We start from the raw sequence: 13,917 nt of genomic DNA, 5'->3' as shown, positions 1-13,917 counted from the left end.
TACTAGGTAATGGGTAAATGATCACTTTATACCTGATAGAATGAATTTTAATTCATTTTTAATTTCTTAAAAATCAGGAAAGCTTTTGGAAAGGGAATTTGTGGGTGAGGATAGTTTAGAATTTCTAATGGTACTACTACCCTTAAAGTTCATTGGGTTTCATTTGTGTTTTTTGCTCATTTGTAGTTAAACTAAAAGTACTGTTTTCTTGCCTTTCCTTGGCTTATCTCACCAAGTATAAAAAAGACATTTTAACAGACTGAATGGACTCAATTATTAATTTATTCCTTTTCCTCTTTCTAAATCTTAACTACTATTTTAAGGAGAAAAAAAATTATGAATTAACTAGGGATATCCTCCAAGTCATTTTATTCAGCCAGAGCTGCCCTAGGGTATTGCATTGAGGAAGTTACGTTTTCTACATGACTAAATAGCTGAATCTGATGTCTTTAAGAACCGGAAGAATAAAATTGTTTATCTTAAAAAGGAAAAAGCACTGTCTCAGCATTTTATCTTTCTTAGAAGCTGCTTAGGATTTTGTAATAGAATGTCTTCTCTGTAGGTTTCTTAGTCAAGCAGTTTCAGGCACATTTGTAATTTCCTGTATTCAGTTTTTAATCTCAGCAATTTATTTTCGAATATTATTTTAATGTAAACATTCAATGTAAACAATTTAAATAAAGAAAAGTACAAAAAATAAAGAAAAGATGACATTTCATCTCTTAGTTCCTCTTTTAGCATGGACTTCTGGACATTGTTTTTGCATATTCGTGTGTGTGTGCATCTCTGTATACATATACAGTATATGTGCATATAGATGTGTAAATTATATTCATGCTATTCTCTCTTCCTTTTCCTCACCCTCTATAAAGTTAGGTAAACTTTACTTTTTTATTTTTTATTTTATTTATTTATAAAAGGATTTTATTTATTCATTTGAGACAGAGAGTTACAGAGAGAGCCTGAGCAGGGGGAGAGGCAGAGGGAGAGGGAGAAGGAGACTCCCCGCTGGGCCGAGAGCCCGAGGTGCGGCTCCATCCCAGGACCCAGAGATCATGACCTGAGCTGAAGGCAGATGCTTAACCATCTAAGCCACCCAGGCACCCTAAACTTTACTTTTTTAGAGCAGTTTTAGGTCCATAGCAAGATTGAGCAGACAGAGTTCTATATACCTCCTAACAAAACGTAGAACTTTCCCCACTATCAACATCTTGCACCAGAGTGGTACATTTGTTACGGTTGAACCTACACTGACACATTGTTATCACTCCAGGTCCATGGTTTACATTAGGGTTCACTTTTGGTGTAAATAAATGTATAATGATCTGTATCTACAACTGTAGTACTATAGAGAATAGTTTTATTGCCTAAAAATCCTCTGTGTTCTTTCTACTCATTCTTTACCCCTATTGCCCCCATCTCTCACAAACACTGATCATTTCACTATTTCTGTAATTTTGCCTTTTCCAGAATATCGTACTGTTGGAATCATACAGTTTGATATACAGTGGTCTTTTAAGTTTGGCTTCTTTTACTTTGTAATATATATTTAGTTTTCCTTAATATCTTTTTATGGCTTGATAGCTCATTTCTTTTAAGTGCCTGAGTAATAGTCTACTGTCTGGATGTATTACAGTTTATTTATCCATTCACCTAGTGAAGGACATCTTAGTCGCTTCCAAGTTTTGGTAATTATGAATAAAACCGCTATAAACATCTGTGCAGATTTTTGTGTGGATTGTTTTTATTTCATTTGGGTAAATACCAAGGACCACAATTGCTGTATCATATGCCAAGAGTATGTTTAGTTTTCTAAGAAGCTGCTGAACTGTCTTCCAAAGTAGCTGTAAGATCTTGCATTCCTATCAGCAATGAATGAGAGTACTTATTGCTTGGCATCCTTGTCCGCATTTGGTATTATCAGTGTTCTGGACTTTGTGCATTTTAATAGGTATGTAGTGGTATCTCATTGTTTTAATTTGATTTCCCTGATAACATTTGTGGAACATATGTTCATATGCTTATTTGCCTGTCTCTATATCTTTGGTGAAGTGAATCTGTTAAGGTCTTTGGCCCATTTTAAAATTAGGTTGTTCATTTTCTTTTCTTTTTTTTAAGATTTTATTTATTTTTTGAGAGAGAGAGAGACACAGCGAGAGAGGGAACACAAGCAGGGGGAGTAGGAGAGGGGGAAGCAGGCTTCCAGTTATTTCTTTCAGGGATTGTGCCTTTGGTGCTGTATCTAAAAAGTCATTGCCATGCTATAGGTCATTTAGGTTTTCTTCTCTGTTATCTTCTAGGACGTTTATAGTTTTGTGTTCTACATTTAGGTCTACAATCCATTTTTTAAAAAAATTTATTTATTTATTTATTTGAGACAGAGAGAATTAGAGAGAGAGAGAGCACACGAAGGGGGGAGGGTCAGAGGGAGAAGCAGACTCTCTGCCGAGCAGGGAGCCTGATGCGGGACTCGATCCGGGGACTCCTGGATCATGACCTGAGCCGAAGGCAGTCGCTTAACCAACTGAGCTACCCAGGCGCCTGGTCTACAATCCATTTTGAATTAATTTTTGTGAAGGGTGTATGATCTATTCTATCTTCTTTTTTTTTTTAAGATTTTATTTATTTGACAGAGACACAGTGAGAGAGAGAACACAAGCTCAGAGAGTGAGAGAGGGAGAAGCAGGCTTCCTGCTGAGCAGGGAGCCCGATATGTGGCTCGAACCCAGGATCCTGGGATCATGACCTGAGCTGAAGGCAGATGCTTAACGACTGAGCCACCCAGGCTCCCCTCCTTTTTTTTTTTTTTGCATGTCTATGTCCAGTTGTTGCAGCACCATTTATTGAAAAGACCGTCTTTGCTCTGTTGTATTGCCTTTGTCAAAGATCAGTTGACTATATTTATGTGCGTCTATTTCTGGGCTCTCTATTCTGTTCCATCAGTCTATTTGTCTACTCCTTTGCCAGTACCAATAATGGCTTTGTCTGATTTTGGTATTTGGGTAATGCTGACCTCATGGAATGAGTTAAGAAGTACTCTATTTGCTTTTATCTTTTGGGAGAGATTGTAGAGAATTGGTATAAATTCTTCCTTAAATGTTTGGTAGAATTCAAGAGTGAAACCATCTGAGCCTGATGCTTTCTTTTTTGGAAGTTTATTAATTATTGATTCAGTTTCTTTAATAGATATAGGCCGAATTAAATTGTCTATTTCTTGTGTGAGTTTTGGCAAACTATGTCTTTAAAGGAATTGCTTCATTTCATCTAAATTATCAAATTTGCGAGCATAGAATTGTTCATAATACTCCTTTATCCTCCTTTTAATGTCCATGGGATCTGTGGTGATGTCCCCTGTTTCATTTCTGATGTTAGTCATTTGCATCCTCTCTTTTTCTTAGTTAGCCTGGCTAGACGCTTGGAGATTTCACCGATCTTTTCAAAGAATCAGCTTTGGTTTTGTTGATTTTCTCTACTGATTTCTTTCTTTCGGCCTTAATTTTTATTATTATTTTTTCTGCTTACTTTAGATTTAATTTGTTCTTCTTTTTCTAATTTCCTAAGGTAGAAGCTTGAATTATTGATTTTAGTTCTTTCCTCTTTTCTAATATATGTAAATTTTAAGGGAATTTTCTGCATCTCACAAATTTTAAATTGTATTCTCATTTTCATTCAGGTAAAAACATTTCTTAATTTCTCTTGAGGTTTCTTATTTGGCCCTGTGTTATTGGAAGTATTTTGTTTAATTTTCCAGTATTTGGAAAATTTCCAGCTAACTTTCTGTTACTGATTTCTTGTTTAATTCCATTTCAGTGAGAACAAAGATTATATGATTTCTGTTCTTTTAAATTTGTTAAGAGGTGTTTTATGGCCCAGAATCTTGTCCATCTTGGTGAATATTTCATGTGCACTTGAGAATAATGTGTAATCTGTTTTTGTTGAGTGAAGTAATCTGTCAGTTATGTCCAGTTGATAGGTGGTGCTATTTAATTCAACACTGTCTTTACTGATTTTCTGCCTGCTGGCCCTGTGTTTCTTTCTGTTAGAGGGGTATGAAAGCCTACAACCTTAATAGAGGAATCATCTGTTTCTTCTCACAGTTTTAGCAAGTTTTGCCTCAAATATTTTGATGCTCCCTGGATATCTTTTTATGGTAATAAATATAGATCTATGTCATAATATGTATATACCATAATTTTGTCATCAGCAGATATTTGTGTCTATTAGCACACCAGTATGCCAGTAGTGAATGAGACATATTCTCTGTACTCATGGACTTTTTTATTTGAGAAATTATTATGTAAAATGCTTGTTTCTTCAGGATCATTAATTTCATCTCTTATGATGATGAAAAAAGTATGAAATTCATTTAATGTTCATTACTTAGATTTAATAAGTTTGAAAATATTTTCCTATGTTTATTGGTCTTTTTCTTTTAGAGTGCTTGGATTTTTTTTCTATTTGGGTGTTTTTTCCCTTATTGATTATTAGGAGCTCTTTGTATATTAGAGACATTCGGTTCAGTTTTGGGGGAGTCAAAAGTTACACATGGGTTTTCACTAAACCGGGGGTCAGTGCCCCAAACCCTGCATTGTTCATTATTCAGGGGTCAACTGTATATGAATTATTAAACTAGCAACAGCGGGTGCCTGGGTGGCTCAGTTGTTTAAGTGACTGCCTTCAGCTCAGGTCATGATCCTGGAGTCCCAGGATCGAGTCCCACATCAGGCTCCCTGCTCAGCAGGGAGTCTGCTTCTCCCTCTGACCCTTTTCCCTCTCTATCTCTCATTCTCTCTCAAATAAATAAATAAAAATCTTTTAAAAAAATAAAGTCATTTAAAAAAATAAACTAGCAACAGCTTAACTAGTTTGACCTTATAATAATAATTTTATTATTCTCATCTACCCTATGTACAATGGCAATAAAAGTATTCTTATAGCATAGTCAAAGATATGTTACAAAAACATTTTAAATGTGTCATGTTTGGGGGTATATTTATTCTGAGTAAATAGTCAATAAGCAGGAATTTTGAGGAAGAGTAGTAATAATAAAAGAGTAACCTAACAATTTATTCTACTCTAAGTTCCTTGAGGTTAGAAAATTTTCTCATTAATTTCTGAATCTGTCATGGCATCTTACCTTGGCTATTTATTTATTTATTTAGGAGCCATTTTCTGAGGTACAGACTTTCCCCATACTTTGGCTTTATGTTCCTCCCACCCACTTTAAGGGATCACTTTTACATTCTTGCTAAGGTCTATCCAGGGTGTTCCTGGTAACCAGTGTTGCAAACTGTTTGAACAAAGTATTCCCCATTACCTACTTTCTTTCTGACTTAGAAAGAAAATACAGGGGGCACCTGGGTGGCTCAGTTGGTTAGGCGTCTGCCTTTGGCTCAGGTCATGATCCCAGAGTCCTGGGATTGAGCCCCGTGTCGGTCTCCCTGCTCGGTGGGGAGTCTGTTTTGCCCTCTCCCTCTTCCTCTGCTCCTTGTTCTTGCTCTCTCTCTCTCTCAAATAAATAAATAAAATTAAAAAAAAAGAAAATACACGTGTGTATATTCTCTTATTTTAAATATTTTAAATTTAGAAGACTCGTGGTTGGTGACTTTTTTTTTAAGATTTATTTATTTGAGAGAGAGAGAAAGCAAGGGGAGGGGCAAAGGGAGAGGGAGAGAGAGCATCTCAAGCAGACTCCCCTCTGAGTGCAGAGCCTGATGAGGGACTCAATCCCATGACCTTGAGATCATGACCTGAGCCAAAACCAGGAGTCGGACGCTCAACCAACTGAGCCATCCAGGTACCCTGGTTGGTGGCTTTTTAACAATAAAAATTTTATGTACTTATTTATTTATTTTTTAAGATTTTATTTATTTGAGAGAGAGAATGAGAGACAAGAGAGCATGAGAGGGAGGAGGGTCAGAGGTAGAAGCAGACTCCCCACTGAGCAGGGAGCCCGATGTGGGACTCCATCCCGGGACTCCAGGATCATGACCCGAGCCGAGGCAGTCGTTTAACCAACTGAGCCACCCAGCTGCCCTAACAATAACAATTTTAAATTCTAAAAATTACATCTGTTCTTTGTATAATATTTGTTTTTTATTTTTTATTTTATTTTTTTTTAAAGATTTCCTTTATTTATTTGACAGAGAGAGACACAGCAAGAGAGGGAACACAAGCAGGGGGAATGGGAGAGGGAGAAGCAGGCTTCCCGCCAAGCAGGAGCCCGATGCGGGGCTCGATCCCAGGATCCCGGGATCACGACCCGAGCCGAAGGCAGATGCTCAACGACTGAGCCACCCAGGTGCCCCTGTATAATATTTGGAAGAGGTGGGCAATAGTGGTATAAAAATAACCACACACAATTTTACATCCAGAGAAACTTGTCAATTTTTGATTTCTTTCTAACTCTTCCCCTGCTACTTTTCCAGCTAGTATCATACGATGCATAAAGTTTTAGATTCTCCAGTGTTTCCCCATTATCACAGACTTTCTGGAGACTGTATTTATTTGTAATTAAGTATGTTTTAGAAAGATTTTATTTATTTGAGAGAGAGAAAGAGCGAGCACAAGCAGGGGGAAGGGGCAGAGGGAGAGAAAGAAGCAGACTCCCCTCTGAGCAGGGAGCCTGATGCAGGGCTTGATCCCAGGACTTGGAGATCATGATCTGAGCCAAAGGCAGATGCTTAACCGACCGAGCCACCCAGATTCCCCTGGAGACATTTTTTAAAAAACATTTATTTATTGGGATGCCTGGGTGGCTCAGTTGGTTAAGCATCTGCCTTTGGCTCAGGTCATGATCCCAGGGTCCTGGGATTGAGTCCCTCACTGGGCTGCTTGCTCAGGGGGCAGCCTGCTTCTCCCTCTGTCTGCCACTCCCCCTACTTGTGCTCTGTCTCTCTCTGACAAATAAATAAATCAAATCTTTAAAATAACCCATTTATTTATTAGAGAGAGAGCAAGAGAGAGCAAGTGCACACAGCAGGGGGAGGAGCAGAAGTGGGAGAGAGAAAAATCTCAAGCAGACTCTGATGAGCATGGAGCCTGATGTGGGGCTCGATCTAATGACTCCAAGATCATGACCTGAGCTGAAATCAAGAGTGAGGCACTTAACCAACTGAGCCGCCCAGGGACCCCTTTGGAGACATTTTTAATGGATATGTAATCAATCATGTGGATGCACATTTTTTTTTTTTAAAGATTTTATTTATTTATTGGACAGAGAGAGACAGCGAGAGCAGGAACACAAGCAGGGGGAGTGGGAGAGGGAGAAGCAGGCTTCCTGCTGAGCAGGGAGCCCGATGTGGGACTCGATCCCAGGACCCTGGGATCATGACCTGAGCCGAAGGCAGACGCTTAACGACTGAGCCACCCAGGCGCCCATGTGGATGCACATTTTATAAGCCTTTCTCCGTACTTCTCCAAATTTTGTTAAATTTGCAATTTTCTGGAGGAAAATTTCTAGTTGTCAGTGACAAAATTTCCAATTGATAGAGTTTTACAGCTTTTAAGTGCTACTAGTGATATACCTTATTGATTTATCTATTCACTGATTCATTTAATAAACATATTTTGAGAACTAATCCCATGCCAGGCAGAACTCAAGGACACTCAAAAAGTTAACCATCTAGTGTAAGAGGTAAGAAGTAATTAGAGTACAGTGTGATGAACGCCATGATAGAGGAGGACATGGGATCCTATGGGAGTTAAGAGCGGGACATCTGGTTTAGTTTGAGGTATGGAGGTGGGTAGAAATCTTACAAGTCTGACCAGAGGAGGTGAAACTTAAGCTAGGTCTTAGAGACTCGTGATAATAAGTTGTCAAAAAGTGAGAGTGAGTAGGAAGGCCTTCTAGGTTGAGGGAACGGCACATGCAAAGACATGGAAGCATGTCCAGTTTAGGAAGCTTTAATATTAATATTAAAAATGGCTTCAGTGAGGGCGCCTAGGTGGCTCAGTCGTTAAGCGTCTGCCTTTGGCTCAGGTCATGGTCCCAGGGTCCTGGGGTCGAGTCCCGCGTCGGGTTCCCTGCTCCACGGAGAGCCTGCTTCTCCCTCTCCTGCGCCCCCTGCTTGTGTTCCCTCTTTCGCTGTGTCTCTCTCTGTCAAATAAGTAAATAAAATCTTAAAAAAAACAATTGGCTTCAGTGAATGGTGCAGTGAGGGAGTGGCAAGAGAGGAAGCTAAGTAAAATGGCAGATGTAATTTCTTGAAGGGCCTTGAATAGTCTCAAGGCTGAGGGTATAAACATAAGGCAAAGTCCTTGAGGAACATGTTTGTAGCTCTAATTCTCATGTATACATCAGTAGTTCTCAAATTAATAGCTCCCACTCAGACCTCACCTTTAAGCTCCAGATCTATATATCCAACTGCCTAGTTGGCCTCTCTAGAATATATCTAGAATGTAAGCTTCATGAGTGGAAGTATTTCACTGCTTTTGTCCTAAGCTGTATCTGCATTGCCTTGAACAGTGCCTGGCAATAACTTATTGAATAATTAAATAAATGGATGATTCTTTAATATATCTCTCAGAGGCATCTCAAACTATATATAAATTAAATTCATGATCTTCCTCCTCTAACCTGAATCTCTTCTGATGCTCCCTATTTCAATTGTTGGCACCTTTTATTTAGTTTCACAAGCCAGGAACATGGGTGTATCTTTGGCATATCTATCTTTCTTGCCTTCTATATTCATTTAATCACCAAGACATTGAATTTTTGACACATTTCCTTATAATTTCTATTTATCTCCCTCTCTGTTGCTCCATTCCAAGCTATTATCATCTCTCTTCTAGTCCTGTAAAGTACTGGTAAACTCTATAATCATGTACTCTTTTCCTTTGCAATCTATTCTTTGTGCTGCTCTGGGAGTCAGACCCACAGAATCAGATTATAATATTCCTGTTTGAAACCAATTATTCTTAGGATAAACAACAAGATTCTTAGCATGGTGTACAAGGCCGTGTGTGCTCTGGCCCATGTCAAACCTATAGCCACATCTCAAGCCCCCTTTTTGGATTTTTTGTGCTCTAGTTATATTGACTTTTAAAATTTTTCCAATGGACCATGCTTTCTCCTCATGGAGCCTCAACTGTACTGTATCATTAGTAGCTTTTAGTACATATTATAAAATGGAATGTCTATTGTTAGAGAAATAAATGTATCAATACTTTTGAGTATATATTTATAACCCTAAGAGGGCAGTGTTCTGTGCAGCATTCTTTTTTTTTCTGTGTAGCATTCTTTTCTTGATAAGTAAACTATCTGAATTATTGCAAATAAGCACAAACATTTTAAGGTATAATTTGTTCCTTTTTCAGATTATATTGCACATCTCAATTTTCCCTCAAGTCAGTTATAAAACAAATATCTGTGAGCTACATTTATTTTTTTTTTAAAGTAAGAAAACATCTTCTGTTGTAGATTTAAGCCATTCTATCTTTTTTTATAAGATTTATTTATTTGAGAGAGAGAGAGAGACTGCATGTGTGAGCCGAGCGGGGGAGTGGGAAGTGGAGGGGTAGTGGGAGAGAGAAAGAGAGAGAAATCTCCAGCAGACTCTCCACTGAGTGCAAAGTCCCACATGGGGCTCGCTCTCAGGACCCGGAGATCATGGCCGGAGCTGAAATCAAGAGTCCCATGCCTAACTGACTGAGCTACCCACGTGCCCCTAAGCCATTCTATTTTTTTTTTTTTTTTTTAAAGATAACACAAGCAGGGGAAGTGGGAGAGGGAGAAGCAGGCTTCCTGCAGAGCAGGGAGCCTGATGTGGGGCTCGATCCCAGGAGGGCTTGATCCCAGGACCCTGGGATCATGACCTGAGCCGAAGGCAGACGCTTAACGACTGAGCCACCCAGGTGCCTCAAGCCATTCTATTTTTAAAAGATGCTACAGTATTGAGATAGGGAGGAAATGTAGGAAATGCCTTAAAAAACAAAACAGGTTTTGTTTTTTTTTAAAAGATTTATTTATTTGTCAGAGAGAGAGAGCACAAGCAGGGGGAGCGGCAGGCAGAGGGAGAGGGAGAAGCAAGCTCCCCGCTGAGCAGAAAGCTGGACATAAGGGTCAATCCCAGAACCCTGGGATCATGACCTGAGCGGAAGGCAGTCGCTTTAACAGACTGAGCCACCCAGGCATCCTGACAATTAGGTTTTATATGAAAGTAGTGACTTAATCAGTGTAAGTGGAATCCTCCATTCTAAAGATAGTTGTCATTTCTTTTTTTTTTTTTAAGATTTTATTTATTTATTTTTACGAGAGAGAGAGTGCACAAGCAGGGGGAGAAGTAGAAGGAGAGGGAGAAACAGACTCCCTGCTGAGCAGGGAGCCCAGTGCGGACTCGATCCCAGGACCCGGGGACTACAACCCGAGCTGAAGACAGACGCTCAACCAACCGAGCCACCTAGGCACCCGATAGTTGTCATTTCTTATAAGATTTAAACCACCTTCTCTCGGGGCGCCTGGGTGACTCAGTTGGTTGAGCGACTGCCTTGGGCTCGGGTCATGATCCCAGAGTCCTGGGATTGGCCCCACGTCGGGCTCCCTGCTCTGCAGGGGCCCGTTTGTCGCTCTCCTGCTCTCTCTCTGCCAAATAAATAAATAAAACCTTTAAAAAAAATAAAACCACTTTCTCTCATTACAAATAAAACAAATCTTGAATAGTCTGACAAGTACCAAAGTGGAGTTGTTTCACTAAGCTAATTTATTGTTTTTTTTTTTTAAGATTTTATTTATTTGAGAGAGAGAGAATGAGAGAGAGAGAGCATGAGAGGGAGGAGGGTCAGAGGGAAAAGCAGACTCCCCGCTGAGCAGGGAGCTGGATGTGGGACTCGATCCTGGGACTCCAGGATCATGACCTGAACTGAAGGCAGTCACTCAACCAACTGAGCCACCCAGGCGCCCTAATTTATTGTTCTTAATTGTGAGTACTTGGAGGAGATTATTGTTTGGTTTTGTGTGATAATTTTTATTGTATATTTGGTATTTAATGTTTTTTGTAATTAAAATATTTATAGAATATATTATATTCTGTTATGTAAAATGAGAAATTGGTTTGCTCATTTGCAGTTCAAATTGTACTTAATCATAAGTAAAACTTTAGCAGTATTGTACCATATAATATATACTCATTACTTATTTTTCTTTAATTTTTTTTCTTTTAGTACTAAAGATTTAACTTTACAGAAGAATGCAATCAAGTTATGGCTTTTTCTTTAGAATTTGAATATGGAGGCCACAGGAACAGATGAAGTTGACAAGCTAAAAACTAAATTTATATCTGCTTGGAACAACATGAAATATAGTAAGTATCATTTAAAAATTGTATAAATCTAAAGAAATATTTGAAGACATATATCATCTGCCTTATTAAGTCACTCACAATTGCTTAAGTTTCTCTTTGAATGAAATATTTCTGTAAGGAATGTGGATAAGCCTATATCCTTAAGAAAGAACCACATATCATCATAAACATTGTCTAGAAATTCAGGCATATTATGTGGTCCTTTTTTCTTTGAACATTCAGAAGCAGATAGAATTTATTTAAGTGATGATAATATCTTGGTTTTCAGACTCAGTTTCAGGCAACCAGGAAGCAAGCAAAATAGACCTTTGAACACACAAAGTAGACAGTATAATGTTTCCATACTGATACCTATGAATTTCTCTTAGGAGTACCCTTAGACATTTATTTATTTATTTTTTAAAATTTTTATTGTTATGTTAATCACCATACATTACATCATTAGTTCTTGATGTAGTGTTCCATGATTCATTGTTTGTGCATAACACCCAGTGCTCCATGCAGAATGTGCCCTCTTTAATACCCATCACCAGGCTAACCCATCCCCCCACCCCCCTCCCCTCTAGAACCCTCAGTTTGTTTTTCAGAGTCCATCGTCTCTCATGGTTTGTCTCCCCCTCCAACTTACTCCCCTAGACCTTTATTTTTAACCTAGTTATTCTTGGTTTGCAAACAAATCCAATAAGGAGCATAAGGTGGTTTTGAAACCCACCTTGGATTGGGAACAAATTGGAGATGAAGAAACTTTCAAAGATGGAAAATACTTAGCAGAACCAGTTGCAACAGGAAGAAGTTCATCTCCATAAAATAGGAATGATAACATTTAGCAAAACCCCTTCATAATGCAAATTCGGGTAAAACACAATTGACAGTTGGCTCCTGGTTCACTGGAAGGCATGGCCAGCTAGCTATTTAGATAGTTATAACTTGATAATAATGAAACATTTCATTTTGAAAACTATGGACATTGATTTTTTTAAAAATTGAGATATAACTTACATACTAAAAAATTTACCCTTTTATGATTCAGGGGTTTTTAGTATATTTATAAGATTGTACACCTTCATCACTATCTAATTCCAGAACCTTTTTACCACCCGTAAAAGCAAGCCCGGGCCCATTAGCAGCTACTCCCCATTCCTCCCCACATCTCTCCAGCCCCTGGATAAATAAACCACCAGTCTATTTTCTGTCTCTATGGGTTTGACTATTGTAGACATTTCATATAAATGGAATCGTACAACTTGTGGCCTTTTGTGTCTGACTCCTTTCATTTAGCATAATGTTTTTGAAATTCATCCAATATTGTAGCATGTATGTATCACCACTTCATTCCTTTATGTGACTGAGTAATATTTTACTGTATGGCCATACTGCATTTTCTTTACCCATTTATTAGTTGATGGACATTTGGGTTGTTTTTGACTTTTTGGCTAATACGAATAGCGCTGCTATGAACATTATGTACAAGTTTTTGTGTGACTATATATTTTCGGTTCTCTTGGGTATATACTTATTAGTAGAATTGCTGGATCATATGTTAACTCTAAGTTTACTTTCTGAGGAACTACCAAGCTGTTTCTCAAAGTGGCTGCACCATTTTATATTCCCATCAGCAATATTTGAAGGTCTGAATTTCTCTACATCCTCACCAACACTTTTTATTGTCCATCCTTTTTTTTTTTTTAAGTTTTTTATTTATTTAAGTAATCTCTAAATCCAATGTGGGGCTTGAACTCACAACCCGAGATCAAGAGTAGCATGCTTTTCTGACTGAGCCAGCCAGGCACCCTATGTTGTCCATGTTTTTAAAAAATTTTTTTAAAAGATTTGTTTATTTTAGAGAGAGAGGGAGAGAGAGAGCATGAGTGGGAGAGGCAGAGGGTGAGGGAGAGAGAATCTCCAGCAGACTCTGTGCTGAGCACGGAGCCTGACGTGGGGCTTAATTTCACATGTCCCCAGCCGAAACCAAGAATATGATGCTCAACTGACTGAGCCACCCAGGTGCCCTGCCCATCTTTTTTATTCGAGCCATTCCCGTGGGTGTGAAGTATCTCACTGAGTTTGATTTGCATTTCCTTGATGAATATGATGTTAAGCATCTTTCCATATACTTATTGTCTATTTTTATATATTCTTTGGAGAAATGTCTATTTAAATCCTTTGTACCTAGTTGAAAATAGAGCTACCCTACGACCCAGCAATTGTACTACTGGGTATTTACCCCAAAGATACAAATGTAGTGATCCGAAGGGGCACCTCTACCCCGATGTTGATAGCAGCAGTGTCCACAATAGCCAAACTATGGAAAGAGCCTAGATGTCCATCAAAAGATGAATGGATAAAGAAGATGTCACGTACACACACACACACACACACACACACACACACACACACACACACAGGAATATTATGCAGCCATCAAAAAATGAAATCTTGCCATTTGCAATAATGTGGATGGAACTAGAGGGTATTATGCTATGTGAAATAAGTCAACCAGAGAAAGACAATTACATATGATCTCACTGATATGAGGAATTTGACAGAGGATCATAGAGGGGAAGGGAGGGAAAAATGAAACAAGACGAAACCAGAGAGGAAGAAAAACAATGAGAGA

General features: G+C 38.5%; 1 protein-coding gene and 1 long non-coding RNA gene across 7 annotated transcripts in view; one reads left to right on the top strand and one right to left on the bottom strand.

The window, feature by feature from the left end:
• Positions 1-13,917, bottom strand: part of LOC141373434 (uncharacterized) — a 207,923-nt gene that overhangs the window by 53,141 nt on the left and 140,865 nt on the right. The window lies entirely within an intron of this gene.
• Positions 1-13,917, top strand: part of ATG4C (autophagy related 4C cysteine peptidase) — a 93,024-nt gene that overhangs the window by 14,207 nt on the left and 64,900 nt on the right. For 3 of the 6 annotated variants that reach the window (XM_025871756.2, XM_025871755.2, XM_025871754.2), the window contains exon 2: positions 11,161-11,300. In XM_025871756.2, the coding sequence (XP_025727541.2) occupies positions 11,225-11,300 (76 nt within the window). In that variant the 5' untranslated portion in view covers positions 11,161-11,224. Of the gene's footprint in view, positions 1-6,146; positions 6,328-10,752; positions 10,920-11,160; positions 11,301-13,917 lie in introns of those variants that run through there. The other 3 variants (XM_073896625.1, XM_073896626.1, XM_073896627.1) reach the window with 2 other exon arrangements.

This window comes from Callorhinus ursinus, unplaced genomic scaffold (genome assembly GCF_003265705.2).
Source record: "Callorhinus ursinus isolate GAN/ISIS: 27379988/994484 unplaced genomic scaffold, GSC_fseal_2.0 scaffold9, whole genome shotgun sequence".
Taxonomy (NCBI): Eukaryota; Metazoa; Chordata; class Mammalia; order Carnivora; family Otariidae; genus Callorhinus; species Callorhinus ursinus.
This window is presented reverse-complemented; position numbering and strand designations above follow the sequence as displayed.